A 27,862-nucleotide genomic window follows, 5' to 3' on the forward strand; every position below is an offset into this window, starting at 1 on the left:
TGATGGTTTCATGCAAACAGAGTTTTGTATGACAGTCTCGGTCCACAAGTTGATTCTCGAGGACCTTGGGGTATCTTACATCATTCCATCTTCGATCCTGCAGTCAGGACTTGTCCTGCCGCGCGGCCAAAAGATCTCGCTAGGCCGCGTCAATCTCAGGGCTTTCCTGATACAACCGATCCGGATTTTGGTGCAAACGCTTTGCGTGGCGCCAATGTCTATGTTATTGACGGGGATATCGGATCGCAGGTTCAAGGTGATCGTGTGGCCACATATGGCCCATAAATCAATGCCACGGGTTCTGGTTGCCCATGAACCCTTCCTCCAAAGTTCGCTCCTCAAGGTTGCGAATAAAGTCCCGATTACCCCTTCCACCCTGCTGTGCACGGCTTCCACGCCTGCCTGCTCGGCCAGGAGCATTGTCCATTCCAGCCATGCCACCGTCAGCAGGCGGAGGATAGTACGCCGGGCTAGGTTGCAGCCGAATAGGCTGGCTCGGGTCAAGATGGCTAGCCACGCGTTGAATAGCCATTGGAATGCCACTCTGCTGCTGCTCCATGGTTGAAGCACGTTGGCGAGGAGGCCGCATTCCGGACTGGGCATAAAGGCCAGTCTGCTGCTGCTGCGACTGCTGTTGGGGCTGCGGCTGCGGCTGTGGCTGTGGCTGGGACATATTACCGTATGGTCCAGGTGGCATTTGTTGCGGAGCCTGTGTCATGGGCATCTGCCCGTATGCGCCTTGCTGAGCACCGTAAGGAGGTGGTTGAGGTGCGTGACCAGTGCTAGGGGAATACATGGAATTGTTTCCATACATCTGAGGGCCCTGCGAGTGTCCTGGCTGCTGATACTGAGTGGCCATGGAGGCATAAGCTCCTTGTGCGGCAGAATTCGCCTGAGCCTGAGCGGCCTGTGCCCTCTGCTTGCTCAGGGCCTCGGCTTGCTGCTGTTGTTGAGTGCCTGGCGCCGGAGACCGGTTCAGGGAACTGGACTTGAGGTTCATGGGCGGGACAAAAGGACCGGTGAACTTTTGCTGCGTAATAAAAGGGTGCAACTTGGCCTGTTGCGGTGACCAGCGCTCCAGAGGATTGATATTCAACAAGCCTCTCACGAAATCGATGAAAGCGATTCTGTTGTTCATTTCTGCCAATAATATTAGCATTTGCTTAACAAGGGAATTCATGTGAGGAGCAAACTTACCTCTGTCGATCTCGCTCTGCTTCATATTCTTACGCGGCATAGGGTAGGACTTGATAATCTCTGGGAGCGTGTTCGCCTGGAAGTACTTCTTGCTAGGCTGCTCTTTGGTCGAGTGTTCCCTTGCATACTGCTCCATGCTCTTTAGCTGATACGTCCGGCGACCGAACTCGTCCTGCCTCTTTTCGAAGAATTCGCCGGCTTGTTTGCCCATCTCAATCATCCAGTTTGGTGGGTTACCAAGCATATCGACAATGCGTGAGACCTGGTTATACTCGGAAGAACCAGGAAATAGAGGAAGTCCCAAGAACAGCTCGACCACAATACAACCCAATGACCACATATCAATAGCAGACGAGTATGGCAGGCCCAGCAGAACCTCTGGAGATCTGTAAAATCTCGATTGAATATAAGTGTAGACCGTCTGCCGTTCGTCGCATGCGGAACCGAAATCGATGATCTTAATTATGGGGCTTTCAAGGTTCTTGAGCAGAATGTTTTCAGGTTTCAAATCACAATGGATAAGTCGAGCCTTGTTGAGGAGGGCCAAGCCGTTGAGGAGCTGTTGAGCAAAAACACGGACAAGAGTCGTGCTTAAACCTCTGAACTGGTTCTGCTTAATCAACTCGTACAAGTTGACACTTAGAAGTTCAAATACTAGACATAAGTGCTGACGGTGTATAAAAGTGTCCTTGAGTCGTAGAAGGTGATGGTCGTCGTTCTTGTCGAGCTTGGTGTTGAGCTAAACGGTACACATCAGTTGGTTGTTGCGAATCACGGCATAGGTATAGTCCTACCAAGTCCAGAACTGAAACCTCCATCATACTCTGGTTAAAATAGGCGGTACGGTTTTTGATGACCTTGACAGCCACGACCTCCTGAGTCTTCAGGTTTTGACACTTGACAACTTGACCGAAGGTACCCTGACCTAAAACGTCGAGGATGAGATACCTGTTTCTACACAGCGAGTTAATTTCAACGTCCAGGCGTCCAGGGCTACGCGCTCGCCGAGATTCTCTGTACAAACATACTTATGGCCGGCTTCCTCCGAGCCCAATATATCGTTCACGTAAAGGATGTAGTCGCTATCTTCATTGTCGTAACCGTCGTTCTTCACGCCCTTGCTCGGCTTAGTGAGAACCCGGCGAGGGTTGCGGGAGGACTCGTATTTGAAGTTTGGATTGCATATCCTGTAGGTGGCAGGTAGATGCACGGTAAGTGCTTGGAGAGGCTTCAGGGAGAACGTATTAGCACGACTTGGCTGTAGTGGGATCGCGAGGCAGTTGAGCTTACGCTGATGAATCCGCCTTCCGGGTTAGCACGCCTGAAGGGGGGCTGGGAGCTGGCCTTTGGACGAAGGTCGGTTGGGGCTCGGCATGGCCTGAATTCGGGAACGGGTCCTCTAGTCATTGGCTGTGGGATTGGGCGTCGCGGTGATTTGGGATCGGCCGCGAAGGCACCGTCAATGTTGGATACGACAGCGGACGGGTAACCATCATGCCCAGACCCATAGGGGGGGATCGACGGAAGCTGCTGACCCTGCTGACGACCGCCATAATGAGGGCTTTGAGGGAGGTACTCGGACTGCCTGGTCGGAGATTGTCGTTGTCCTGGGGGCGATGAGAATTGGCCTTGCGCAGACTTAGGCGCGTAAGGCGAGGTGGGGGACAGGGCCTCCATTGGCGAATACCGTTGGGCAGCAGCCGAGGGCTCCTGAGGTGAATACAGGGTGGACGAGCGACTACCCGAGAGGTGAGACTGGTGATGAGGTCTCATGGGATACTTCATCCCGGTGTACGAGTCTTGGACATCGTGCATAGGAATGTCGCCGTTGCCATCGCGCATCTGAGGAGTAGACATTGGGGATGTGGCAGCGCTTGCAGCGTGGGAGGAAATACCACTGGCGCTCTGGTACTGGTCATACTTGAAGCCTGCAGGAGGCTGCTGAGTCTGCGGGGCCTGTTGGCCATTGTAATCTCCCCGAGGAATCTGGGCGCCGGTGCCATTGTATCTCCTCGCAGAGCCAGCCGAGTCGGCGTAGCCCTGCTGCCACTGGGAGTCCATGGCGGCGGGGGCGGCGGGGGACGATGGTGGCTCGGAAGCGAGAGGATTTGCAGTCGGTCGGAGTCAGTTGGATTGAAGGTTGAACGGTTGCGCGGGGGTCGGTGATGTTGGAGGGAAGAAGGTCAGGCCGAGCGCTTGAGCTGATGTCGTCGCTGGTTTGACTGGACGCGTTAAGCGGACAAATGGGGCCGGACCGGTCTGGTCTGGGCTGCACTGGAAATGGAAAGGTTAGAGGGCAAGTCGGAGGTGGGCAGTAAAGGTGGTGGTGCCAGTCGCTTTGGTAGGGTAAATGTGGTAAAGGTAGGTCGGGCTCTTGGTTGTCATGCGTGTTTGTGCGCCCGTCTTCCGGTGCCAGGTACTGTACAGCAAGCGCAGTACGTGTGCGGCAAGTCTTGTTGCGGCGCGAACAGCACTAGGCAGGTATCGGGGATGTCGACCCAGGACGGGGACGATGGGTGTGGATGGGGATGGCAGGTAGGGAAGTAAGTAAGTGTTAAGCAAGGTGTGGTGCTGAGAGTGATGGTCAGGTTCAAGCTCAGGCTTAGAGTGAAGCAGACCAAGGCGCGCGGAGAATGCAGTCAAACACTGAGACGGAGAGTGCCAAGGACAGGATTCGGGGAAATTGGGCTGACACGGCCCAAACTCTCTTGGTGGGAATAAAGTTTGAGAAGGCGACAGTCTTTGCGTGATTTTGTCAAGCATTCATAATGACAATTCGGTAACAGACTACGCGAAAGAAAGATGGCTGCGAGAGCGACAGAAGAATTGAGTTGATTTCCTGCTGGCGTAGGCGGGGAGGTAATTGCGGGAACTAGAGGAGGAGGCGGATGATGATGAAGCAATGGTGGTGGTGGTGGTGGGGCTGGTGTCGAGGGCGCGAAATGGGGCGGCGCAGTGGTGAAGGGTGGGAGAGAGGATGCGAGCGTCCCGCGGGCCACAACGATGGTACAGGATGAGGAGGAGAACGGGACGGGGGATGGGCAGAGCTGGGTAGGCAATGGGCAAGACAATGTGCCTCAAGGATTTGCCCTTGTTGCGTTGCGCAGAAATGCTCTCTCTATCTTGTCTGGCTGTACCTTGATTTACCTCACGGACAAAAAACACAGCGGCTGCAGCAATACTACCGCTAGCATGTACAGTCGCAGCCAGGGTGGACAAGGACCAACATATCTGGAATTAAAGGCAGCGAGCGAGCATCAACGGACGGGAGCAGGCTCAGACCTGTGTCTTAGGTTGGACTGCCCCCGGTGCTTGATATGTGCACAAAGGGAAATGAACTGATCTGATCTAGTCGGATAGCATCTCACTCTACAGAGCACCTTAACCGTGTGGGCTATCATTACTCTACTGCAACATTTACATGGGGCCCACGGCTGGACTGCGCGACGACGCAATGCGTAGTCCAGCTCATGGAGGGGAAGCCGAACGCAAAAGTACATAGCAAAGCTGGGGGCGAGGGCAGGCATGGTCATAGTACGTACGTCAGGCTTGGATTGGGTTTCCATGTTGGCCGGTGCGCAGTGGAGAGGGGCACCCAAGCGAGGAAAGAGGATGGCCCCAGCTCCAGCTCCAGCTCACCCATAGTGCCCTCGCCCTCTCACCTCTCATCACATCCTTCCCCCTTCGTCGTTCGCCAACCCGTGCAATTATCGCTGAGTAGTCCTTCGTTCCCAGAATAGGAATGTATTATTAATCTTCTTTATTTATTATTATTTCTCCCCCTCCGCTGTCTCTTTCGCAGCGATAGCCGCTGTCGAGTTAATGTTGAACGAAAAGGCCGGGCTTTGCTGGATCAGCTAAGTCGGTTGTTCGCAGCTTTGAATGGCTGCCGAAAAGACGCAAATGGTAACGACCGGACTATGATAACGATAACGACTCAAACGACTCCGAGCAATACAACGACGAGGACAGCTATTACGGCGTGGACCCAGCAATGGAAACAATGAATGACTGAAATGGCATTTGATGCCGCACTTCTTTGCTCGGATCATTTGCGAGTGAGTACTTTGGTGGGTTTGGCTAAGCCCAGGCCAGCACGCCAAACGTTCCGAATATCCGCTCCCAGCGAAGAGAAACTACCCGTTGCCAATGTACAATGAGACGCCTGGCTCTGGGTTTGGTCCGGACTAAGTAATGTTGAGTATCCGGCTCAGGAGTGACCGACCAAGTCAAACGCCAGGCTCATGAGGGAGGTAAGAAGAGCAAAGGCTTCTCTGGTCTGTTTCTGTGGTGACAGTGGTTGTTGCAGTCATTCACGGCATAAATATAGGTAAAGGCAAGCCGCCGTAATTCTTCATCAGCCGCTGCGCTGCAGATACCGCTTCCCTTCCGCCAAATTTGCCCTGCGTGCCACCAAACACGGCTCCACTCCAGCCTAGTGGCACAACTACATAGTACTACGAACCATGGTGGACGGTGCGCAATGGAGCGGGTGACCATCAGCGGACACCAATTTCCTTCCACGCCATAGTGTAACCCCAATCCACTATGCTGCTGTCAAGATAACAATGCCTTAAGCAGTTGCCAACCGTACCTTTTGCCCTTTCAATCTCTTCATATCACAATATCGTTCCGCTTCAAGGCAAAAAAAAAAAAAAAAAAAAAAAAAAAAAGAGTACAGGAGGGGCAAGAACAGAACGGACATGGGGGGCATCAGACGCTCCCTGCAGGTGGGCCGCAGGTCTGCGCTCCTGCGCTACCCTACGTAAGCTGACTGGCATGCCACCTTGTAGATGATGATAGTGGTCCCTGAGACTGGCTATGGCGTTGTGAGACTACATGGCGGAGAACTCCCGCCAGCGACCCCAAGGGAAAGGCGTTTTTTTACTTTACTCAGCAAACAGTAGTACAGTCCCAAATTCACCTGCCGAAACGGTCTAGAGTTGGCCGCGCTCATACCAGTCACCCCAACCGTGCTTAGCAGGACAATTGAGCACGTCAATTGGACAACCCTCCCCATCACCCACAAGTGCCTCGGTCACTATCATTCCACCCCACTATCACCATTATCAGCATCTTGAGCTCTTCTACATCTCACCCAACAAGACACCAAGCTCAGAGAGACAGGCTCGCCACAAACCAATCAAAACAAAACTCGAGCCCCAGTCATAAAATACATAAAGAATATTACAAAAAAGAAGAAAGAAAAACAGGAAAGTAAAGAAATAAGCTCATACTCGAGAAGAACAACACGTAAAGATGCTCTTTATCGGTCTAACGGGATCCATCGCAACGGGAAAGTCCACAGTCTCATCCATCCTCTCAACCCCCCCCTACTCCATCCCACTCATCGATGCAGACGTTCTCGCCAGACAGGTCGTCGAGCCTGGAACAAAAGGCTATGCTGCAATCGTGAAGTACTTCCTCCCGACGACCCCGGACTTACTCATCCCGGCCTCGGACACTATGCCGGAAGCCGGGCCTGACGGCAAGGGACGCCCGCTGAATCGGCCCGCGCTCGGTCGTCGCGTTTTCGGCGATACGGAGGAGCGCAAGCGTGACCGCGCCGTTCTCAACGGCATCGTCCATCCGGCTGTTCGTGGAGCCATGTACAGGGCCATATTTCACGCCTACATCCGTGGTCACTGGGCTGTTCTCCTTGACGTGCCCCTCCTCTTCGAGAGTGGTCTTGACCGCCTTTGTGGCACGGTCTTCGTCGTCGCCGTCAGAGACCCGGAAGTACAAATGCAACGACTTAGAGCCCGCGATCCGCACCTCTCTGCCGAGGATGCGCAGAACCGGGTGCTCAGTCAGACGGACGTGAGACTCAAGGCCAGGAGGTGCGAGGCGAGGGGCCCGGGTAAGGGCGTCGTGCTCTGGAATGATGGAACCAAAGAGGACCTCAAGAAGGCCATCACGGAGGCCATGCGCGAGGTACAGGCCTCGAACCCAGTGTGGTGGAGTTGGTTGCTACTGGCCTGTCCGCCGGCGGCAGCAGCCCTCGGTGCATGGCGCTTTTATCAGAATATCCGCATCAACAAGGCCTGGGCCGAGCAGGAAAGGATTGAGAAGGCCAAGTTGTAAGCCGTCGAGATTTCGCTGCTATGCCCATATTACAGGCTGAGTACACCTGCTTCTTCATGGTCAAACTGATGGACCAAGGGCTGGCAAACCGGCATGACGATAAGAAGCCCAAATTTCGCCTTCGTGGATGGGGCTGTACCGGTTCAGGCGGTTATGAGTTATCGCGATGAAGAAAGGCACAGCGATATGTCACCTGCAGCCCGACAACGTGACAGGGGCACAGGACACGTAAAAAGCGACGGCGGATGGGTAATCAAGACTCAGCTCGGGCAGCTGATTCGGAACTCAACAGGATAATATCACCCAAGCGATCTCATGGGCTTCGCCCCTCATCAAAGTTGTCACTTCAATGGTTCTCGCTAGAGGGAGAGCATGTAAGATAGTACCGATCAATATCCAGTGTGCGAGTGCTATGAACTCAAGGTCTTGGAGGGAGCTGTGATTCTCTCCATCGCCAAATCCTCTCCTATGTATTCCATGGCCTCCAATTACCCCCACTGTGCTCCTCTGCGTTTTTCCGTTCTCGACGGCCATCCGCGTGCATAAAGCGTTGGCAGGAATCCAACAAACCCCCAAATGCCGAGCGAGGCACCAACGGCGGCCTGAGGAGGAGTGATGGTTTACAGCAAAAGCCCAACGAATGACGACATGTCCGCCCCCAAGGAGCGCCGTCACAGCCAACCGCTCTTGGCCTGGTCCGAAGCATAGGTGAGGACAACTGCCTCGTAACGTCTGTCCTTCTCCCATTAGCCCAATGGCTAAAAACGGCCACCCATATTGTACACTCCCAAGCATAAAGTTGGTAAAATTTCTCCCTGACCCCTCCTTGTTGCAGGTAGCATGGTGTTTGCCGACGGGTGCATATAACAGAGCCTACAGGCCGAACAGGCAGTCAAATTCACCAACATCCTTCACCTTGCAACGACCAATTAGACACCCTCTCATAAGCCTTGTCTCTGATTGGCACTTTGGCCAGGTAAGTCATGTACAGCAGTACCTCCTCCTCATTCGTGGTATCTTGGCCACCATCGCCACATCCTTCCCATGCACCCCACGCCTAACAAGGAACGGACGGACGTCACACGAGAGTGGTTGGCTGGCCAGGAATACTCTCATGTCTATCACTATGCATGGAAACGTCAGTCTGTCCCGAATTTGGACCTGTCTTGCGGTGTCTTCTGTATTTTTTTTTCCTTCTCTCTTTCGTCGTTTCAAGCTTGCTCTTTATCTTTTCCATTCGATTCACTAATCTCTCTACCTCCTGCACAACTGCCACCCCTGCTCTCAACCAATCGTGACAATTCTTCCGTCCCCGCCTTGTATCAGTCACATCTTCTTCGGTCTGGTCCTGGTTCTGGTTCGTACGTATCTAAATGGGTTTGTATGACCCATGTGTACCCGGGACCATACACACAAGCGACGAAGAAAATTTTGTATCCAAGAAAAAAAAAGAAAAAAAAAAGTTTTGTCATAACTCGTCAATCCAACAGATCCGTCATGCTGAAGAGGTATCCATGAGAGAACAGAAAGCAACAAACTTTTATGTCAACGGGACAGCATTTCAAGTCTGCCTCTTACCCCAACAGGTTGAGAGAAATGACCGCGTAAGGAAAGGAGAAGAAGAAATGTTTGTGACTTGGTGGAAACCACTAAGGCCGTAGAAGAAAGATACGAAGAAGACATAAAACATCCCGGAAATGCACATAGTCCTTCGCATTCCCAGTGCTCACACAAGAGAAACCGACGCATGCCCCTCATCGCAGATGAAAGGAGAGAGATAGAGAGAGACGCCTTGGCAAGAAATGATTTTTCGAAAACATGAAAGATGCGTAGGTCATGCCATTCTGCCACCAAAAACATCAAAAACTCCACAAAAGTACCCCTATGACCTGGCAACGCTGTGAATGCGCGCACACAGAGGAGAGAGATAGAGAGAGATGCGCTCGTTTCAACCAACATGCAACACTGTACGCTCCGGGCTCACCGCTGAGGCTCCTCTCTAGGGAGTTAGCCCTGGTATCCGGCGAAGCCGTTGTTGAAATTCTGTCCCTGAGGGCCCTGAGACCACTGGGCGTTGGGTGGCTGTTGACCACGGCCATAGCCTCCTGCGCTCTGGGGTCCGCCGTATCCCATCGGCTGCGCTCCATAACCGGCCGGGGATTGGGCAGTCGGGCCGGCAAAGTTGCCAGGCTGGCCGCCGTACTGACCTGTGGTAGATGCGTTAGTTCCAACAGGCTACTTGAACATAAGCCATGGTCGAGCACATACCACCGTATTGCGGGAAGTAGGCCGTCGGGGTGCCAGGGTAGCCCGGTCCAGAGGCGCTCTGGGGGCTGTATGCCTGCTGCGAGGGGTCGAAGCCGGCGCTCTGAGGGTTGGGAGTCTTGTCCTTGCCCCACTTCAAATAGGAATGAATGTCAGTGCTGTTTCTCCAAATCGAGGAATTGGAGATGATTCAAACTTACACTGCACTTCAAAGGACGTCCATTAACATTATAGCCGTTCATTTGGCAAATGGCCATGGCCGCGCTTTCGTGGCTGTCCATCTTAATAAATGCGAATCCACGGTCGGCCTGGAAGCGGGACTCAACGACATAGCCGAAATTTTGGAACAGAGGAACAACATCATTGGGAGTAGTGTAGGGAGTTAAGTTGCCAACGTAACAGGTGGTCTGCCACGAAGGCGTCTGGGCCAGAACGACTTCGTAGCTGGCAACACCGTGAGCCGGGAACTGATGGTGGCCGAATGGCGTCGTAGGGGTCAGGCCCATAGCCTGCATGGCTTGCTGCTGTGCGATAGATGGCTGCCCTTTCTGGTTTGCCCAGTTGCAACGGATGGCGCGCGAGCCGAGCCATTCGCCATCCATGGAGCTCAGAGCCTTTTCAGCATCCGGTCGGTCTCGGAAAGCAACAAAACCATATCCACGAGACCGGCCAGTCTTCATATCCCACATGACGCGGGCCTCTGAGACGGAACCGAACGCAGAGAATGCCTGGAGCAGGATCTCGTCGTTGACTTCATTGCTGAGATCGCCAACGAAAATGTGGAAGTGGTTCGACGTATCCTCCTTGCTCGACGTGTTGGATTGATAGGCCCAGTTGACACGAATTTCCTAGCAGCGGTCAGTACCAATTTCGCCATAGCGGGGTAGGCGGTCATACAGATTGGTGCACACGTCTTCCGTTCAAGGTCTGCATGGCACGCTCAGCCGCACCGGGGTCGTCGTATTCAACGAAACCGTAGTTGTAACCTTTGGCCTGTGCCGCAAGGTCAGCAATGGTATGAACAGGGGTATGAGAGAGAGGCGGAAGGCTCGTAGAAGGTTGGAGCCAGCAGCAACCATGCCCACATAATACTGATTCAACAAGTACGCACATTCTTATCGGGGATGATCTTGACATTCTGGACGTGGCCAGTGGTCTCAAAAATTTGGCGCAGAACGTCCTCAGTGACACGCTGGTCCAGGCCTCCAACATACAGCGCCCGCTTGTTAGGCTCGGGAGCAGCGCGACGGCCGAACCCGCCGGCACTGCTGGGCGACATGATCTTGTCGACGCCAGACATGGGCGACGTCACCGCAGTTGGAATCGGGTTGGTGTTCTGAGGGATATGAAGAGGAGGCGGCGGCATGTGAGCCGGGTTCGACTGACCGTTCTGGCCATTTTCGTAGCCCGGAGCTCCAGCGCTCGGCTGGGGAGGAGGGGGCAGCTGCGCCGCGTTGGAAGCAGGTCCGTTGTCCGCCATTGTCTCTTCGCTCGGTATTACAATGCGATCGCGCGACTTTTGGATGTCGAGAAATTCGGGAGTCGTGTGCTGACAGTCAGATAGCGATATTAGAGGTCAGGCAACTCAAAAAGATGAACTCTAGGTCGGATATTGCACAATCTGACGGATGCAATAGTGCGGGTACGACCTTGACAATTCGAGTAGCAGTGTCGACAGTTCGAAGGTTGGTCGTAGTTTAAGAAAGGGTGAAAGCGATGGTACTGGAAAGCGTCACACAGTTTCTGACGTGACCGTAGAACCCCAACGCAAAGGCGAAGCAACAAGGCCAAAGGAGCGGGAGTGAGAGAAAAGACGGCAGGCACAATTAAAATTCTGTGTCGAATGTTTGTTGGTATCCAGACTTATCAGGGCTCGTCCTAGGTTAAAGAAATACCTCGGTGTCGAGTCTGGCGGTCTAGGACAAACGACTTTTGACTTGACTTGTACTTGGAAGAGAGAAGCACTCGAAAGTCGACAGGAAAAAATGTGGACGTGGGGACGGCTGAGCAGCTAAAAGGACGTCGACCCAACGTGACAAGAGAGACGCTTAAGCGGATAGGAAGACAAGGGGAACGGCGAATGATAAGAGAGATGCCGAGAAGCTCCAAAGTACTTGACTGCGCTGTGTGCTGTAGCGTAGGTAGTGGTGTAGATGACAGGAAATGATAAGCGGAGGCGAGCACCAAGGAAACAGGCAGGGAAAAGAGGACTGGAACCCCCTGAAAGGAATCGCAACAAAAACCGGTCCGAGGAGAGAGGAGAAGAGGTTTCTTGACAACGTGGAGGAGAGGAGGAGATTCTGCGAGGGGGAGGGGAGCAGATGGAAAGAGGGAGAAGAAGGCGGGCGATGAGGGGACTTTCATCATGGAGCAGCCAGATATTCCCGGCGCCTCCAGCCCAGTGTGCAAATAAGAATTAAGTGCTGCAGCAGCGCGTGCGCAGCAGTGTGCAGGCGCATCCATCACACCTGCTTGCCTACTCATTAGGTAGGTAGGTAGGTACCTTACCTCTGGTCTGGGGTGTGCCACTCACCAAGGCACATAGGTACCTATCACACAGCACCAGTCCAGCCCACGGTGGTGCCCACCGCCGAGCCCCAGACCACGAGATTGGTCCGTTGGGGCCAGTCCAGCTCATTTGCCAGGCTATGGCCTGTCAAGTTGAGTCCTTTCACTGGATACAGTCGTCGGCTGTCCCCAGTCAATTCAGGGTGGCGCTGCTAAAATTCGGGTGGCTGTAGCTGGTCCCAGTGGCCTGTTCCTTTTCTTTTTTTCTTCTTCGCCTGGTCGCTTGCCGCCTGTACCGAGTACTGTTATTTCAAGCAGATCGTGCCTAGGTATGCCTGTCCAAGGCACTTAGGAGCTTCCCGACGGGTCAGGGCTTGTGGCGTGAGCAGATATGGGATGGCAGCAGAAAAAAGGGGTGTTACTGCAACAGATAGATGCCTAAGCGACTGGCGCTAGTCTGTATCAGGAATAAAGCCAGTTGCAACTGACACTGACTGCCACTGACAACGTGGGACTCTGAGGATTGCACCATGACACACGATGGATGATGTTTTGAACGTTAGGCACTAGCAGGCCGATGAGCGAGGCAGGTCTGGCAGTACGGGTAAGGACGGCCGCCTCATCAACAGTTGGTTGCATTTTGAGATTTCCAGAACTGAAGGGGGCACATGAGAGTACCCACCTAAGCAGCATTGATTAGGACGTGGATTGGGCCTCTTACAGTGACAGCAGAAATGCATCACGTTAAATGATGGTACCATCTACATGGAGGCGAGAGGGGATGAGCTTGAATGAAGTACGAAATGCAAGCGCAGTCAAATAATATTTGCGTCAATGGGAATCCCGGCCTCAAGATGAAATTTTGGTAACCCGGCGCATCGTGCGTCGTTGCCGTAATGGATGCAAGGCTAAGTGCAGTAATACAAAATGATCACCATACAAAACGGTTTGCCGTTTTCATGGGATGTTCCCAGCTATGGTTCGGATTTCCGCTTCCCTTGAGTGCACCTACTTTACCCATCACAGCGTGCGTTGTAACCAACGCACTCATCGATTGAGTGTCTTGGATAAGAGCCGCATACCGATTTTGGGCAGGTCTCAACCGGGAGAACATGCATTCAGCAGCACCCAGTGTTGAGCCACCGAGCCTCAACGTCCAGTTCTCTGATGGGAGTCGAATGATGGCCAGGAGTGGCCATCTGGGACCAACCTCGATTCAATGCGTTTTACTAACTGTCTGCTTTCAACTCCGTGTCACGAGGCCTGTCTGGCACTTCAGTTACTACGCAGTCGAGAATGCCTTGCTGTAGCAGATCACAACAGCCGGTCTGCCAGGGAAGTCTAAAAGAAACTGAGATCAAGACATCGATAGCCGAAAATTCGGGCTTTGGAGCTACGCATTGCAGGACAGAACCAATTTCCTGGGAATAGGACTCCCTGCTCCGATTGCTCGGCCACTCTGCCTGGTCTAACCCACCAGCGGCAACGATAGGGTTTTCCATACCTCCGATGATGGGCATAGTCCTTGCCATTCGTCATCCGCCATCCGCAACAACGGTCTCCGCGAGGTTTTAAAATCTCTTCTTAATCCGGAAAAGCTCCGTGGCCCAGTAGTGTCGATAATTACATGTCAGACAAGCATTTGAGTTGCTAATTGGGGTATAATATCCGCTTAGTGGCCAGACTTCGAAAGGGTCCAGCTGGTCTTAGCTTGGCTGGCTTTTGCTTCGGTTGGTAGTGATGTGAGTGCGGATGAAGCCAGCTGGAACAAAGTTGGGATGAGCCAGCCTCGAGGTTTCCTTTCAGAAAAGTTCAGCTTAAACAATGGCCTTCTCATATGGCAGTCCTTGGTTTCGAATCGGCTAGGGGGGTTTACTCAATGTAAACTTTCGTCCCAAGATTGTGACCTGATGCATGATAGGGGAGGTGGGGGTAACAGACAGAAAGCAATGAGGAGGGAGGGGAAACTGCCCTACTACTACGTAGTTCGCAGTGGACTGGCTACTTCGCCTGCGCCGTTGGTACCTTCCGCTCCCTCCATTCTGCCTTTGCGTCCACATCAACGTGCGGGGTACCTTCCAGGGTTCCTTTGGCGCTGGAACGCTGTAGGCGTGGCACAATTGAACGGCTAGCGTCTGTTGATTGGTTGAGCCTGAGGCTGTATTCTCTTGGCGCAACCTCGCTCGGACCTCTTTTTTTGCTCTCAGATTCCAAGGTACGTATCGTCATTCGGATTTGGAGGCTGGGTTGCTTCAAACGACATCAAACATTTACAGCCTCTCCTATGCAGAAGATATACGGCAGGCTATCATTCTATCTTCCACTCCCGCCTCGTTCATCTCAAAAAGAGAACCATTCTTCAAACAGAGTATACATTGTCATTAAGGTTGGCCGCTCACTTACTGACGCGTCCGATTGCTTCTGCCAAAATACTTCACTGAGTCCACGCCTAGCAAACTGTTCCCAACGTAAGCAGAATTGGCCAACTTGAACAATCCGAAAATTGGTCACCGCATCCAATACTCGGTCGGACAAATCGAAGACAGAGGTGCTTCGTTAGCTACTCTGAGATAAGTAAAACGGGCCGCGACTCCGTTTTTTTTGAGATGGCCAACTCAAAACCACTCAATGTCGACGCTGCAGACGCCCTTCAGGGCCTCATTAACGATGCGGTATGCCATTCCCCATCAATGTGACATGTGTTAGCTTGACTGATGCGCAATTTATAGCTGGTACAAACTGGAAAGGCGTTGAAATCATGGAGTAAGGATGGTAGGCACCAGGTTCAAGCTCAGATTTCTTTGCAGACGAAGATGCCCGAGATTATTGAGAGCTTCCACTGGAAGCTTGATGATCTAGAGAGCGAGATTGTAAGTCCCTATTGATTCGATGCGCCGGTTGAAATGTTTGGCAGTACTGATTTCTATAACAGACCAGAGCAAAGGCAGCTTTGCAAAGGGACTTGGACCGGCTGCAAGAACTAAGGCGCCCAGTCCAGCAACCCGCCCCGGTCGAGGCGCAGACAAAATCGCCAATGGCCATTGACATCGACTCGTCGCCTCGGGAGCCGTCTCCGGACAGTAAATCTGAAATCACGGAAGCTTCGGGTCCGCACAGGGTCCCCGCAGAACCGAGTGCAGCTCCATCGATGGCGCCCTTCCCAGACATGGGCGTCAGCTTCCAGCCACAAGCAGAACCCACACAGGCAACGAAACAGGAGCCAACGCCAACACCGGCACCGGCACCGCCAGCCATGATGGCCCCCATGGGCGACGTCAAACCGGAAGCTAACCCGGACGCTGCCACCACACAAACCGCTGGCGCCCCTGAGGCACCAATGGACGACCTATTCGGCCTTGACGGCGACGCTGGCGGCGGAACGGAAGATAACGGCTCAGAATTCCACTTCACAGACATGACCTTTAGCCTAGCTCCTCCGAATAGCGATTCTCAAGATCAGTCGCAAACACAAGACACAACCATGGACATGTCCTTTGGCACCGCTGATATGGGTGGCGATATCCTGTCACTCGACAGCTTACTTCCGCCTGACAACAACGCCGCCAGCAACAGCGTCAAGACAGAGACAACGGCACAAACGGCACCAGGAACAGTCACGTCGGCACCACCTGCCAACCAGGAGAAGCCTGTCGAGGCCAAGGCCGAGAAGCAGGATTCTACGAATCTGGACGATTTGTTCAACATGGACGCTAACACGAGCCTCGAAGGCATGGATCTCGACATGAATATGAGCGGCGACGGTGGAGATGGCAGTACCTTCGACGATATGTATTTTGGTGACATGACAGAGATGGAGCACGGGAAGTTTGACGATGCCTTCTTTGGAATTCAGTAGGCGGCCACGGAGAAATCTGTGATCCCACAGGTATCTGGATTGATAGCTTGACATATTTTGTTCTCTTTGGACTGGGCTGGGGATACGGAAAAGAATCGATTTTTGGGGTTTGGTCTCATTGCTGCTTTTGGGGAAAGGGGAACTACCTATTGGGCAAAAGCGACATCTGTGTTAGTGTATTATTATGGCTGTTACAAGGAGGCATGCTCTCGCCTCGGCAGGATCCCCACCATATCATAGAAATTACCTCGTAGACTGTCATTGATATCAGTATTTAACCTACTTCAAGTTTATAAAGAGACTGCCTTACTTTGACCGTCCACACCCGCCCAGCGACGTTGATAAATCTTATTTATCTCTCAAGTGTCCTCTCGATCTTTATGGTGACGGACTGCAATTGAATAGCCACTTGCATAAGAGGATCATTCTCATATTTGCCTTGAGTGAGATACTTGTCATCTAATATTGCCTGCAACTGTTCGTAATCTCATTACTTTGTAGGACATGGCAGCTTTATCGACGAGAATCCAACGGTGGGACCAGGCTCTCAAGTCTTGGAATTTGCTATTTCACTAACAAAGGTCGTCGATAGTTGCAGGAGAGAAATGCATGCTTGCTATGATGAGGAAGCGTTGTGGACTGCCCCTTGCTCTCTTGACGTTGGCTCCTTGACCTATTACATATCCATGCGCAGAGGTCGTTATCAAATTTGCTTTTGTTAAATATTACCTCAATGCACAGTAACTTTCAGAAGTAACAGACAAAGCCAGTAGTCAGGTTCAGTTGGTACATATGCTTTGATGGTAGTATTCTTTCTATAGTTCATATACGATTTGTTCATGGGCAGTCCTATATCATATTTTCCACAAGTATGGCAGAAGCTCCTTTTCCTGCTCATCACAACCCTCCCTCTACCCTTTATATACGGCCATTATCGTTGTACTCATCGACTTCCAGGTACTTGAGGTTCATTGGAGCCTCGGGAATGACCCCATTCATCGAAACCTCCTTTAACCTGTGCAACCGTCCTCGAGTTCTGCATGAGATGAAGCCTCCTTGACTGTTCCGCCTGATTCTGTCTTCTCTATAAACATCAATGCCAGAAGCGCGGAGAGCATCTTGCAATTGTGACCCAGTTACTGGTGCATATGTATCGTCTTTCGTGTAGCAATTTCGGGTTAAATTTTCCAAGGAGGTGCTCAAGAGTTGAACAATTCTCATCAATTCTTCGTCCCATCGAAAGTAATCATGCGTCTCGGAAAACTCGGCACCTGATGGTGTACCCAAGCCCACGAGCTTGATCTCACCACAACTGCCACACTCTACCAACACCTCAAAGTGTTGAATATTTCTTAGCAGGGCGAAACTTTTGAAAGGGCCGTTTTTGGTATTCATGCATTCTTGTCGGAGGTCGTCGAACCAGAAGGGCAGGTCGGTATACAAACGGCAAGCGGTGAAAATCATTCTTACTTGCCTCAGGGAGGTGCAATGAGAAAGCAAGTATGCAGTCGAGCATATGAACTTTTTGGCCGCCCATAACTCGAAAGGAGCGATCTGAATATCGACTTGGCGTATATATGAACGACGCGCCGGCACCAAGGCTGCCAGAAAGGTGCTCGAGGTCTCAATGTTTTTGAATATAAATGTATTTCTCTGCGAACATGTCAGATTATGTTCCAGTCTAACTTTAGATAGCTTACTGTATAGAAGTATGGATGAGCGAGGATCTCATTGTAGAAAAGCCGGCAAGTCAAAAGCAGACTCGTGAAGTTGTGTACTGCAGGTTGTGGCGTATAGAACTTGTTTGACCTGTGTTCTACTTGGACCGGCCTGACAGGGGCATCTTGTGTTACAACTGCAGCATAAACAATTAGACGGACCTATCCACAACGTTAGGAAACTCCATCAGCTAGACTTGTGGAGAAGGTATATACCTCAGTAGGTATCCGTTGAATGTAGCTCTCGTCCCCATTGTTCCGCAACGTCGAGTGCGAGGCATGGGAATTGGTATTCGATTTAGATGTAAGATTCCCAGAAAGAATCTTGCGAGATTTTACGGTCTTGGATTTGGCATGACTGCGTTTGCGCTTGGACGCCATGCTTGCTTGCTCAGAAGATTGACTTATACGGTGTATCGTATGCTGCCGTGAGCAGTCAAAGTTGTTGTAGGTGTGATGGCAAGTATTGGTGTGCTTGGATGGGGGACCACAGGTTTTAGATTATGAAGGGTAGGGCCCACATGAATTCAAGTAAGGAGCTATCCAAATTACCTGTTCAGATGGCGGTAGGTACAGGTCATATCCTGTTCAGCCAGGAGCCCGGAAGATGAAAGGAAACTCCAGATGAGCTAAGTAAACTCAGTGTTCATTGAGAAGGGATCCTCAGGAGACGAGTGCTAAGGCAGGCGCGTAGAGAGGCAGGCATCAATCCCCTTGCGTACGTGGGAGGCATCTTCTTTCCGGACTCCTTTGGTAACTCATGCAGAGGGTATTCTAGCGCTTGAGATCCTAAAAGCATGGCAACATTTCTCTCACGCTCCATAACTGTAAAACTTTGGTACCTCTTGTAGAACATTGTGGTTAAGCCAGCTCGCTATAAGATAGTGCCTACGAATGGCCCCTCAAGGTGCCTGTTGTCACAGAAAATGGGCCTTGGGAGAGTCTCAACACATGGGCGTACAAAGTCACGGGGTGAATACCAAGGTTGTTCGTCAATTTTCCATTAGACACAACTGATCAGCATACTTACAGAGCCCAAACTTGGTATCTGTTGGTATAATGTAATGCTGCAATATGATCCTAGCACATGCCAAGTACCACCATGCACATGCGGAACCGTGCTCATCCACCAATGCGTTATCCTTTTCAAGAGAGACGGCACAAAGGCGCTTAAGAGTCTCCGTGACTACTTTGGGATCGGCCAACATCGCAATGCCGAGGCCACTCGTGTAGGACCTGCAGTGCCTGCCACTGGGCTAGTCCCCAGCATCAGAGGATCCTGCAGTCCGAGAGAGACCTGACCGGCCGTCAATAAGGGTACCCCTGAGAAATTCTGCAACTTAGCCCGTCTGTTTCATTGTCTGATAACAAGCAAACGGGAGCAGTGAACTTTTCCCGTTCAGTCTCACCACAGAGGTGAGTCCAAACAGAAGTGAAAATTTGACAATGAGATCAATCATAGAAAGGGGTACTGATAACAAATGACACTTTGGTTTGGGGGTTTAGCACACTTACCACCTACTTGATTCCCATTCCAGAACCCAGCCGCAGCATATCTTCAGTCTCTCTCTAACGCTTGTTGTGCCAAGCAGTTTGTACTTTTCATACTCTTTAGCTGGCAAAATACTGGCAAACCACCAAGGAAAGAGGGCAGGGTCGTTTGGGCATTCTCCATATATTGCCAACATTCGTTGTGCCAGCCAAGGTACACTTTGTTGTCGCATCCTCTCGACAAAGGAAACACCAAACGCCAACAGCTCGCTGGTCGGCATGCTCGACAGATCTTCCAAAGTAGTCATGGTTGGTCTCGTGGCTGTAGATTCCTCGCTCTGATGAGTAGCGGCGCTCTCATATCTTTCAAGAGCTTGTTGGGTTTCAGTTGCCTCTAGCTCTTCCTCCTCCGCGATGGAAATGTCGTCGATTCTTTCAATTTTCCCTACCAGATATCCATCCAAGATGCCGTGCCTCGTGATTTTGAAACGGGAGATTCCGGTTGTCTCGATAAGACTTCGACCATCTGCGAAGTATTCGGCGTTAACAATCCGTAACAGTGTTCCATGCTCCATGAAATGTGTGTCGCTGGCGGTCCGGGGCCGTTGTGGAAGAACCATGCCAAAAGTTCGGTCGCCTTCTAGTGCCCGCCGAATCATAAGTCGATACCGCGGCTCGAAGACGTGGAGGAATGTTGGCATCATAGGAAACGACAAAGTGCAAACAAATATCGGAATATCGAATTCGCGATGTCGATTCAGTGCCTCAGCAGCCAAAGCATCGCCTCTCGTGAGAACAGCGTCGGCCCAAAATGTGTGGATAATAGTCTTCAGATGCTCGTTCGAGGGACATGACTCTCGGTAGAGCAAGGGACTAACTGACAGCCCCCTTCGGCAGATCGGACAGTATGATGAGTGATCCAGGACCCGGTGAAGACAAGAGCGACAGAAAGTGTGGCCGCAGACCGTTGTCAATGGATCGTAGAACAAGGCGTAACAGACCTGGCAATCCATTTCCGTTCTGACAGACTCTTTGACTTTGGAAAAAACTCTGGTGTCAAGGGCCGCTGCCTCGTCTCCAAGCGATGAGACCTCTGCGAAGGTGACGTTGGAGTTGTAATCCAGTTCACCTGTTTCCGCAAGCGCGTAAACAGCAGCAAGTGGGCCTCCTTTGACGACCCTTGATGTCGTTTCATCATCTACACCCGTATCGCTCTTGACAGCATCAGGAAACCTGATCACCACATGTGTGGATATTTCGGCACCTGTGTTCATTACTTTTGCCTTTTCGATCTCAGCCTTGAAGTTGTTGACGGCCTTAGTAAGGATTACGTCGACAGCACAGTCGCCCACCGCATGGTTACGACCGCATTCTTTATATGGGCACTCGAAACCTTGTAGTCTACCTGGCGTAGCAGGGTAAGATATATTTTCTCGTGCATGTGTTTCGGGCAGGCATTCTCTGCAAAGGCTCCGGCCGCAGGGAAGTGTGACGGGCTCTCGGAGCGGGCGTGAGCATTTTCGACATTGGATTAAGCGGATGACATCCCGGACTTGATCAGCCAGTAGGGGACGTTCGATGGTGCCATGGTCCTTCTCGTCCTCGGCTTCTTGTACCGGGTTAGACGTCAAGGCCGATGGTCTGCTCTCGACGACCCGCGGCTGGTCGGAGGACATGAAGCGTCTCCTCCAGCACGGCGCTGGCACAGCAAGGCGTTTTCGGGGGTATCTGATGATGGCTCGCTAGGCTTTACAGTCTCTTCGTATAGTCCGTACTCCTCCTCTCTTCTGAAACGTTATTGTCGGAGCGTCTTAGGATTTCTAGGCGTGTTATCGCTAGGTATCAAAAGCAAATGAAAAGAGGTGTTTTCTAGCAGCCACTTGAACGTATGAGTGGTTCGGCAATAAAAAAGTGACGGGGGGGTAGTAACCTAGGGTCATATATGCGGTATCATCAGAGCTGCAGTGGTTCCAAAATGGAGCGGATCTCATGATGCGCCTGAACAAGTTCAAAAGCGGCCAGGTAAAGGAACGCCGGCGAAGCTAGTTGACCGAGGGCCGGAGCTAGAAGCTAGAGGAGTGGCAGCATGCATGTACCAGGTAGGAGCCAGATGCATAGGAAGAGTACTTTGGAGCGCGAAGTAACGATGGGGGAGAATCGTAGATAGGCGTCATACATTTAACGTCCTGCTACCAATCCGCTGGGCGCCTGGGTGGACTTGGAGGGGCGTTTCTGGGATGGTGTGGCCGTGCAATGAGGTCAATGAAATTGAGGAGGCGGCCAGGGGACTGCGAACAGGGACCAGCAGCCAGAGAGGCCAATGAAAGGCCAATAGACAGACTGATGAATAGAAGACCCAGAGAGCGCGCGTAGGAAAGAGAGAAAGATGAGAAGAGAGCCGCCCTCGGACAATGGTGCCAGGCCTGGTGGCCCATGTCGATATTCAAAGGTAACGTCAAGTACCGGTACATTTTCCGGCAGGCGACGCATGGGCGGGTTTTCCAAGTGCCCTCGACAGGCCCCTTGCGCCTAGGCAAATAAGGGTTTAGCGGGCTGTTGTCAGTGGGCAAATCCCAGGCTAGCTGTGACGACACTTACGGGCTTGGTGGAGGGACAGACTTTGGGTTTGGTAGGCTTACTTGACTAGAGGTACGGTGAAGTGGGCTAGGGCGACAAGGGGATCCCTTACATTGCCTTTCAACGGCGGTCGGATTCAACTGCTGGTATTTGCCTTTCCACCACTATGTACTATGTGCCCATCACGATCAGCGTACCAGGGCTCTATCTTTCAGCATTCAGTATCTGAAATCGTTGTATTCTTATCCAGAAAGCAAAACACTGAAGTTTGTATGCTTGTACTTGTCGACTTACCGTAGCTATTCTTTGTGCGTTGTGTGTTGCATCTGGCTTCTCGGCTTGTCAATTGTCTCTTATGACGGGTTCCTGTCCTTGTTCATGCCCCTCAGCGACATGACGCAATTGAACAACCAGTGCCATTCCCCATGTTTCTGGCAGTAGACTTGGAGGACGAAGTGAGGGCAGCTTAGGTCAGCGAGGAAATGATGTCTCAAGGCCACGTGACATCCAAAGACCCTCCTGTCTCCGAAGTGCTAGTCCGGTATCTCGGCCGAGGATCTGGTGCAGGCGGTATTGTGCAGCAACTGATTCGGTTTAATTCTGTTGCGGAAATAGTCCATATGCAAGGAATAGTTATCCGTTAGCCCACTGTCATTGTTTTTTACAGGCGACTTGCGAACCGGCGGAACACCGCGATTGTCTCCCAAGTTCGTCTGGCCGCAAGGAGATCTCGCTGGGAGCGAGCCCCAGGACCCTGCCATCAGCAAACATGGCCATCAACACGCTCCATCCATGCCGACAAGTACCGTGACTTAAAGTGTACACGATATTGGACGGACGATTCTCTTTTTAGGAAGGAACCTGCGACAGCGCATTGAGCCATGACCTGTTATCCGTATTCCCACACAAAAACTGCGTTTCCCTTTGAGTTGACTCGGATGAATATGACTCTCGCAAGTGATTATAACTGAGTTTAGCGATCCTGCCCAACTCACTCAAGGCCAGCAATCGACGCTAGCGAATGTACACACCCAAGACAGCATACACATGTCCAGGGTCTTGCATTTCCAGCGTCTCGTTCGCTACTGCGCCCACTCAGATGCAACTCGTTTTCCAGATCCAGTGCGTCATTACAGCACTACCTGCCCCCGCCAACACGAAGCGGCAGGCACACATTCTTTTTCACTCTTTTTTTCTTCCCTTATGCCATAGGGCACGACCACAACAAGTGCAGGCCAACCTTTTAACTACTATGTTCGATAGTTTGTGTTTCGGATCTCCAATGCCTGCAACAAGTCTGTTATGGCCAACTTCGGTCATAACTCCGCTATGTCCTAATGGACCCTAGTCCCAGTCGCTGGCCTCGGCCACGGTTGATCGCTGTTCCGGACAGGGGGGTCAGTAATCATTTTAGCTCGAAATACTTTCAAACCCCATGGAATAATGAGTGGTGACTGAAACTGGCCTTTTCGGGCTAAACACACGGTTAGACGCAACTCGATTTCAGTTTTTGTCCAACTTTGGCCGTGGTAGCAGGCAGGCATGAGGCCATATACATTTATCAAGTTGGCAATCAACTTCGTAAGTAAGCTAGTCATACTTCCATTGCTGGGTACAGAGGGTTCAAAGTAACGGCTGCTACGATCTGTCGCCCTCCACCACAAAGCTGGTAAATTGTTTCTGTTGCTAAGCCTTGTCGGCGATGCTCCCTCGAAAAAAAGATCTATTCGGGAGGATTTAGCCTACGCCCCGTAGCGTGGCTGCATCAACACCTAAGCCCAAAAGAGAGCTATGAGGCGAGCTCTTGTGAAGAAGCTTTGCTTAGTCCCACTACTGTGGTCACACAATCATATTGCTGCACTCAACGGATATCACAACTCTGGTTCCATTCCCAATGATAAGAATCCCATCATTCAAGATCGGGGAACAGTGGGGATGTACGGCGCTGTAGCTGTTATCGATCCGATTGCCATCTCTGTGTAACCATTCTCGATGTTTCGTCATGCTGATTTCGTAACTTAATATAGCTGCCAAATCTAGGCCAGATCTTCGCTTCTGGATCAGCCGTCAAGACCCCATCAACCCCTTCGAACCCCTCCATTCAGCCCAATCCCGTCATCTCTACTCCACTTGCTTCCCCTCTGTAAACGCAACCTAAAATTCGTAAATGAAGGCGGTGGCTTGTTGTCCAGCCGAGCCTGTGGGATGGAAACATGCCACAACTCGCGGCAACGCGTTCCAAACCCTTGCTTACCCTCACCGACAGCTCACAGATTAGGAAACTTGCCTTGTGACTGCCAATTTGACTAAGCTAAGCTTCTAGCTTTCTTTTCTTTTCGTCCCATTCTCTATTGTCAACCTCTCGACACTTTGTTTCCCACGACTCAGTCTACATATTCGAGAACGCTGCCTATGTCGTTCAACAGTACCATCACAACACATCAGGCTGTACAATATTTACCTCCTTTCCAGTTTCACCCACCGATTCCGGTCTCCAAAATGTCTCCAGCCCTTCCCTCTCCCGAAGTCCGGGCTACCATTACTGAACGGCTCTCTGATCTTATTAAAGCCATTGAGGCCCACCCTGCTTGGAAGCCTGAAAATCCCCACCGGGGTCTCTACCACATTTGGGACTTTGTCAATCGGTCCCGGTATATCATGACCGAGCTCGATCACATTCGGGACGGCGAGCCCGTGCGATATCCGGAGCAGATCCGTCAGCAATCTGGTTAGAATAGCCCTGAGCGCATGCAGCTATGCATCCAACCCCCACACCGACTGACCGCGTGCGCGCCGTCGCCGCATGCGAGCCAAGCCAGGATCGTGTAATCAATAATTGCATACTTTTATTTTGCTGACAAGGGGACCCTAGGTCGAACCACCGGCCCTGCGGCTGCCGCCGAGTGCTTTTCCGACGTATGCGGACGAGCCATTACCATCAACGAGATGATCAGCAGCCCGCGATTCCTAACCATGATGGGCCTCCCTCAAGTGGACTATGGGAACGAGGTCACCAGCAAAGCCCAAGCCGTTGTCGATGCCATCGCTCAGACCAGGTAGTCTGCAAAACTCGACATATGGGAGGTCGGTAAAATTAAATAAAAAGCAATACCCATGACGATATCGAGACGGAAAAAGCGGAAAGCAAAAAAAGAAAGAGACAGCTTGAGAATAAAAGACAAACAGAATGAACTATAGGCTAAGAAACTGATATTATTAAAAGAGGGGGATTATCAATTCAACCTGCGTCTTGTCACCGAGTGATGCCTAATCGATGGGAGTTCCTGCATGTTTGTACTATCGCTTGTCGCTCAAGGTAGGAAACACCTAAAACACATGATATTTTGTGTCCAAACCGCCAGAAACCGGCTATTTACATACCTGCGGGTAGAAGAGGTCGCTAAAGCCGGTTTCTTTGTAGCGAAGATAGTCTCTGCACTTTGGTTCCCCTTCCGTCCAAACATTATAAGAGCCAGTGCGTAGAGTCAAACAGTCATGAATTGCACCGGATGCGCCCCGTTATCGCTGTTTCGAGGCCCTCTGTTCACTCAAGCGATCCCACAAGCTACACTCCCGTACATAGCCAAAACAAACTGATCCACAGTACAATTTTATCTAATGCCGGCCCAGCGGCCACGTGCGGTGGCCGACTTGTTGATAGCCAGCCGTCTGCCAATGTTTCCAAAACAGACACAACTGCAAAATAAAACGCTAAGCATCCATATACCCGTCTCAATGGTCTCCTGCCGAGCCAGGCCACCGAGCGTACTTGGCTCCGAATACGCTCTGTCCGATTCGTTCCGATAAGTGAGAGAGGATGGGGTTGGCATCACGTCAGGATTAATGCCAAGAAGCACTGCCGATCCAGCAACACCAACGGCCATTGAGAGCAAGAAACCAGGTTTTGATCGGTCAATAAGATACCACAGGAAAGGGTTAACAAGAGCCAATGTAAGGGATACTTGAAGGGTGGACGCCCAAGGGAGTTTCCGCTATTCATTGTCAGCTTCTGTGTCACATAACTTATTGCTGGGAAAACTCACAATAGCAAAGACAATGCCAACAAAAGCACCTATGCTGCGCACAACCAGGGCCCAGTCCTTTACAGGGCTTACATCTTCCGGCGATGAGCTATCCCTTTCTTCTGGGAGATCCTCTTCCTTACCAAACGCATCCTCCCACACTCGATCGAACCAAGGTAGAAGGCCACCGAGAACAACACCCGACAAGCCCCATAGTGACAGATATTGCCAGTCATAGCTTGGTGTAATTATGCTCTCAACCTGGAATGACGAAAACCTGTGCTCGTTCTGTAATCGTGTGACCATGACGCCATATCCCATGCCAATTATGAAGAGAAGGGTTATTCTAGAGAGAGTAAACAGAGTAGAGGCTGCAGTTGATGGCGGCTGCGGCTTCGGACCGCGCTGGGAGGTCCGCCGGCGTAACAGGGTCGAGCGGTCCTTCATGAGCTCGAACGTCGAATCGTCTACACTGGGGCGTTTAATGGGAGTCTGCGACCCAGTACCCCAAGGCGTATCCGGTTCATCCCTTTCGTTGCCGTCACGGTCCCTTCCGTACGCTGTCGGAGAGTAGATTCCGAAGAGTGTGGAAGCCGTCAAGTTCATTATGGATTGGGCGCGGGGCAGTGAACCTGCGTCCGAGGATGCAGTCTGTCCATTATATAATCTGGAAAGATCGATATCAGGGTTCGGACTAGGGGAGGATGAGTCTTCATCTGGGGGAGTAGGGCTCATGTAATTGAAGTCGAAAGGGCGGCGGGGGATGGGTCGCAAGAGAGGGGGGCCGTCGTCAGACATAGTGTTCGATCGATATTGGTGATAGCTAGGGATCGGGCGTTTGGATGACGATAGGAATGCTCTGCGATGAGATAGTTAGGAATAAGTTCACCAGGCAAATGCGAGGAAGTATTATATGCTCACGTCAAAAAAACAAACAGGTACACTTTTGAGATGATTGAGCCGGACGTCGCCTAGTACAACAAAACTGAACCCCGCAGTCCAAGGTCGAAAGGATTGGTGATCGTCACCGAGACGTTCAGACGAGAGGTAAAGTGTCTCGTCTCACGTGGGCTAGGACACGATTCACTCTCAAACCGGGGTCAGAGGTACGGTGACAAAGGATGAGACGAACGAAGGAGAATCGAAAGGGTTGGATGGAGTATGCTAAAGGTGTGTAAGACTGCAGCATCCAGCAACGAGAATTTGTTAGGACCCCGACTGTCAACTTGGAGGAGCTGATAGAAGACAACCTTTGCTCGCCGACCACAGATGCCGTGAACCGAACGGGCGGGATTGGATGCGTAAGTGTATGCGAATGGAGAAGAGGAAGAAAGAACGTGCCACTGCAAAGAAGCGACTAGGTGAGGCTTTCCGCAAGGGAGCTTGCTGACGACAAGTGGGTTTATGCTAGGGCGACGGGAGGAAAGAGAGAGGCGACTGCAACGGCATGATCTCTTAGAGGTCAGTTCGCAGAAGTTATGTGGTACCGGTATTGGCTTCCGTATTCCGTAGCAGCATTGGTACAAGTTGTAGTCACCTCTGGCGCGTTGCTCGGTTGGGAAAATGAGACAGACCAGTAAAACAGACGCGAGCAACACACGAGAGAGGGGAATTTCGGCGTGGTGGTGGTGTGGTCTCTGCGCTGTGTGGCTTGGAGCGGCGGGCGGGAGGTCGGACTTCAAAAATCGTATGCAGCAGAAATAGGGACGGGAATACTCTGTGAGGAGGGATCTGAAGGAATAATTCACATGTCTGGAGGTTGCACACTTGATTTAACCCGCATAGCATGTTCACGTTCCACCTTAAGGTACCTACCCTGCAGCTCTCCCACTTTGCCTACCAAATGGCACCTCATCGCAATGGGGTACTCCTGCCCTCTTTTTTGCTTTCCTTTTTTTTCTGCTGAGACATGGACCGAATAGGCAAGGATTCCCCTTGGCTGCTGGCACTTGCCTCCTCTACTGTTGAATGAGTTGGAGCTAGGGGACTGGCGCCAAGGCACGGCTGCATGCAATAGGATAAAGTCCAGTGGGGCCACATGACTGGTGGACGCCAGATTGGGTCCTGAAATGACATTCTTGGCCTGCTGATTCGCCGCTACCCCACACTTTGCTAGCCCGGTCCCTCTTGTTCCTTTGAACAAC

General features: G+C 51.7%; 7 protein-coding genes across 7 annotated transcripts; 3 read left to right on the plus strand and 4 right to left on the minus strand.

Moving 5' to 3' along the window:
* Window positions 1-286: 286 nt before the first annotated feature.
* On the minus strand, window positions 287-3,258 carry CTRU02_213527 (CMGC dyrk yak protein kinase; the record flags this gene model as incomplete). Its single annotated transcript, XM_070206074.1, has 5 exons — window positions 287-616; window positions 665-1,936; window positions 1,992-2,151; window positions 2,226-2,425; window positions 2,488-3,258. The coding sequence occupies 5 exons, from the start codon at window positions 3,256-3,258 to the stop codon at window positions 287-289; spliced, it is 2,733 nt and encodes a 910-aa protein (XP_070060106.1).
* A 3,198-nt stretch (window positions 3,259-6,456) lies between these two features.
* CTRU02_213528 (dephospho-CoA kinase) lies at window positions 6,457-7,281 on the plus strand (the record flags this gene model as incomplete). Its single annotated transcript, XM_036730744.1, has 1 exon — window positions 6,457-7,281. One exon carries the CDS (start codon window positions 6,457-6,459, stop codon window positions 7,279-7,281), a length of 825 nt encoding a protein of 274 aa, XP_036577520.1.
* A 2,007-nt stretch (window positions 7,282-9,288) lies between these two features.
* On the minus strand, window positions 9,289-11,026 carry CTRU02_213529 (nuclear and cytoplasmic polyadenylated rna-binding protein pub1; the record flags this gene model as incomplete). The annotated part of the gene is made up of 5 exons (XM_036730743.1): window positions 9,289-9,488; window positions 9,550-9,679; window positions 9,747-10,394; window positions 10,444-10,539; window positions 10,658-11,026. 5 exons carry the CDS (start codon window positions 11,024-11,026, stop codon window positions 9,289-9,291), a joined length of 1,443 nt encoding a protein of 480 aa, XP_036577519.1.
* Window positions 11,027-14,660: 3,634 nt separating this feature from the next.
* Window positions 14,661-15,910, plus strand: CTRU02_213530 (uncharacterized protein; the record flags this gene model as incomplete). Its single annotated transcript, XM_036730742.1, has 3 exons — window positions 14,661-14,726; window positions 14,784-14,924; window positions 14,987-15,910. The coding sequence occupies 3 exons, from the start codon at window positions 14,661-14,663 to the stop codon at window positions 15,908-15,910; spliced, it is 1,131 nt and encodes a 376-aa protein (XP_036577518.1).
* A 2,987-nt stretch (window positions 15,911-18,897) lies between these two features.
* On the minus strand, window positions 18,898-20,795 carry CTRU02_213531 (LON peptidase N-terminal domain and RING finger protein 1; the record flags this gene model as incomplete). The annotated part of the gene is made up of 2 exons (XM_036730740.1): window positions 18,898-18,925; window positions 19,144-20,795. The coding sequence occupies 2 exons, from the start codon at window positions 20,793-20,795 to the stop codon at window positions 18,898-18,900; spliced, it is 1,680 nt and encodes a 559-aa protein (XP_036577516.1).
* A 3,400-nt stretch (window positions 20,796-24,195) lies between these two features.
* On the plus strand, window positions 24,196-24,756 carry CTRU02_213532 (uncharacterized protein; the record flags this gene model as incomplete). The annotated part of the gene is made up of 2 exons (XM_036730739.1): window positions 24,196-24,424; window positions 24,560-24,756. 2 exons carry the CDS (start codon window positions 24,196-24,198, stop codon window positions 24,754-24,756), a joined length of 426 nt encoding a protein of 141 aa, XP_036577515.1.
* A 551-nt stretch (window positions 24,757-25,307) lies between these two features.
* CTRU02_213533 (insig domain-containing protein) lies at window positions 25,308-26,516 on the minus strand (the record flags this gene model as incomplete). The annotated part of the gene is made up of 2 exons (XM_036730738.1): window positions 25,308-25,688; window positions 25,740-26,516. The coding sequence occupies 2 exons, from the start codon at window positions 26,514-26,516 to the stop codon at window positions 25,308-25,310; spliced, it is 1,158 nt and encodes a 385-aa protein (XP_036577514.1).
* Between the last annotated feature and the right edge of the window lie 1,346 nt (window positions 26,517-27,862).

Source organism: Colletotrichum truncatum (genome assembly GCF_014235925.2).
Source record: "Colletotrichum truncatum strain CMES1059 chromosome Unknown Contig_0010, whole genome shotgun sequence".
NCBI lineage: Eukaryota > Fungi > Ascomycota > Sordariomycetes > Glomerellales > Glomerellaceae > Colletotrichum > Colletotrichum truncatum.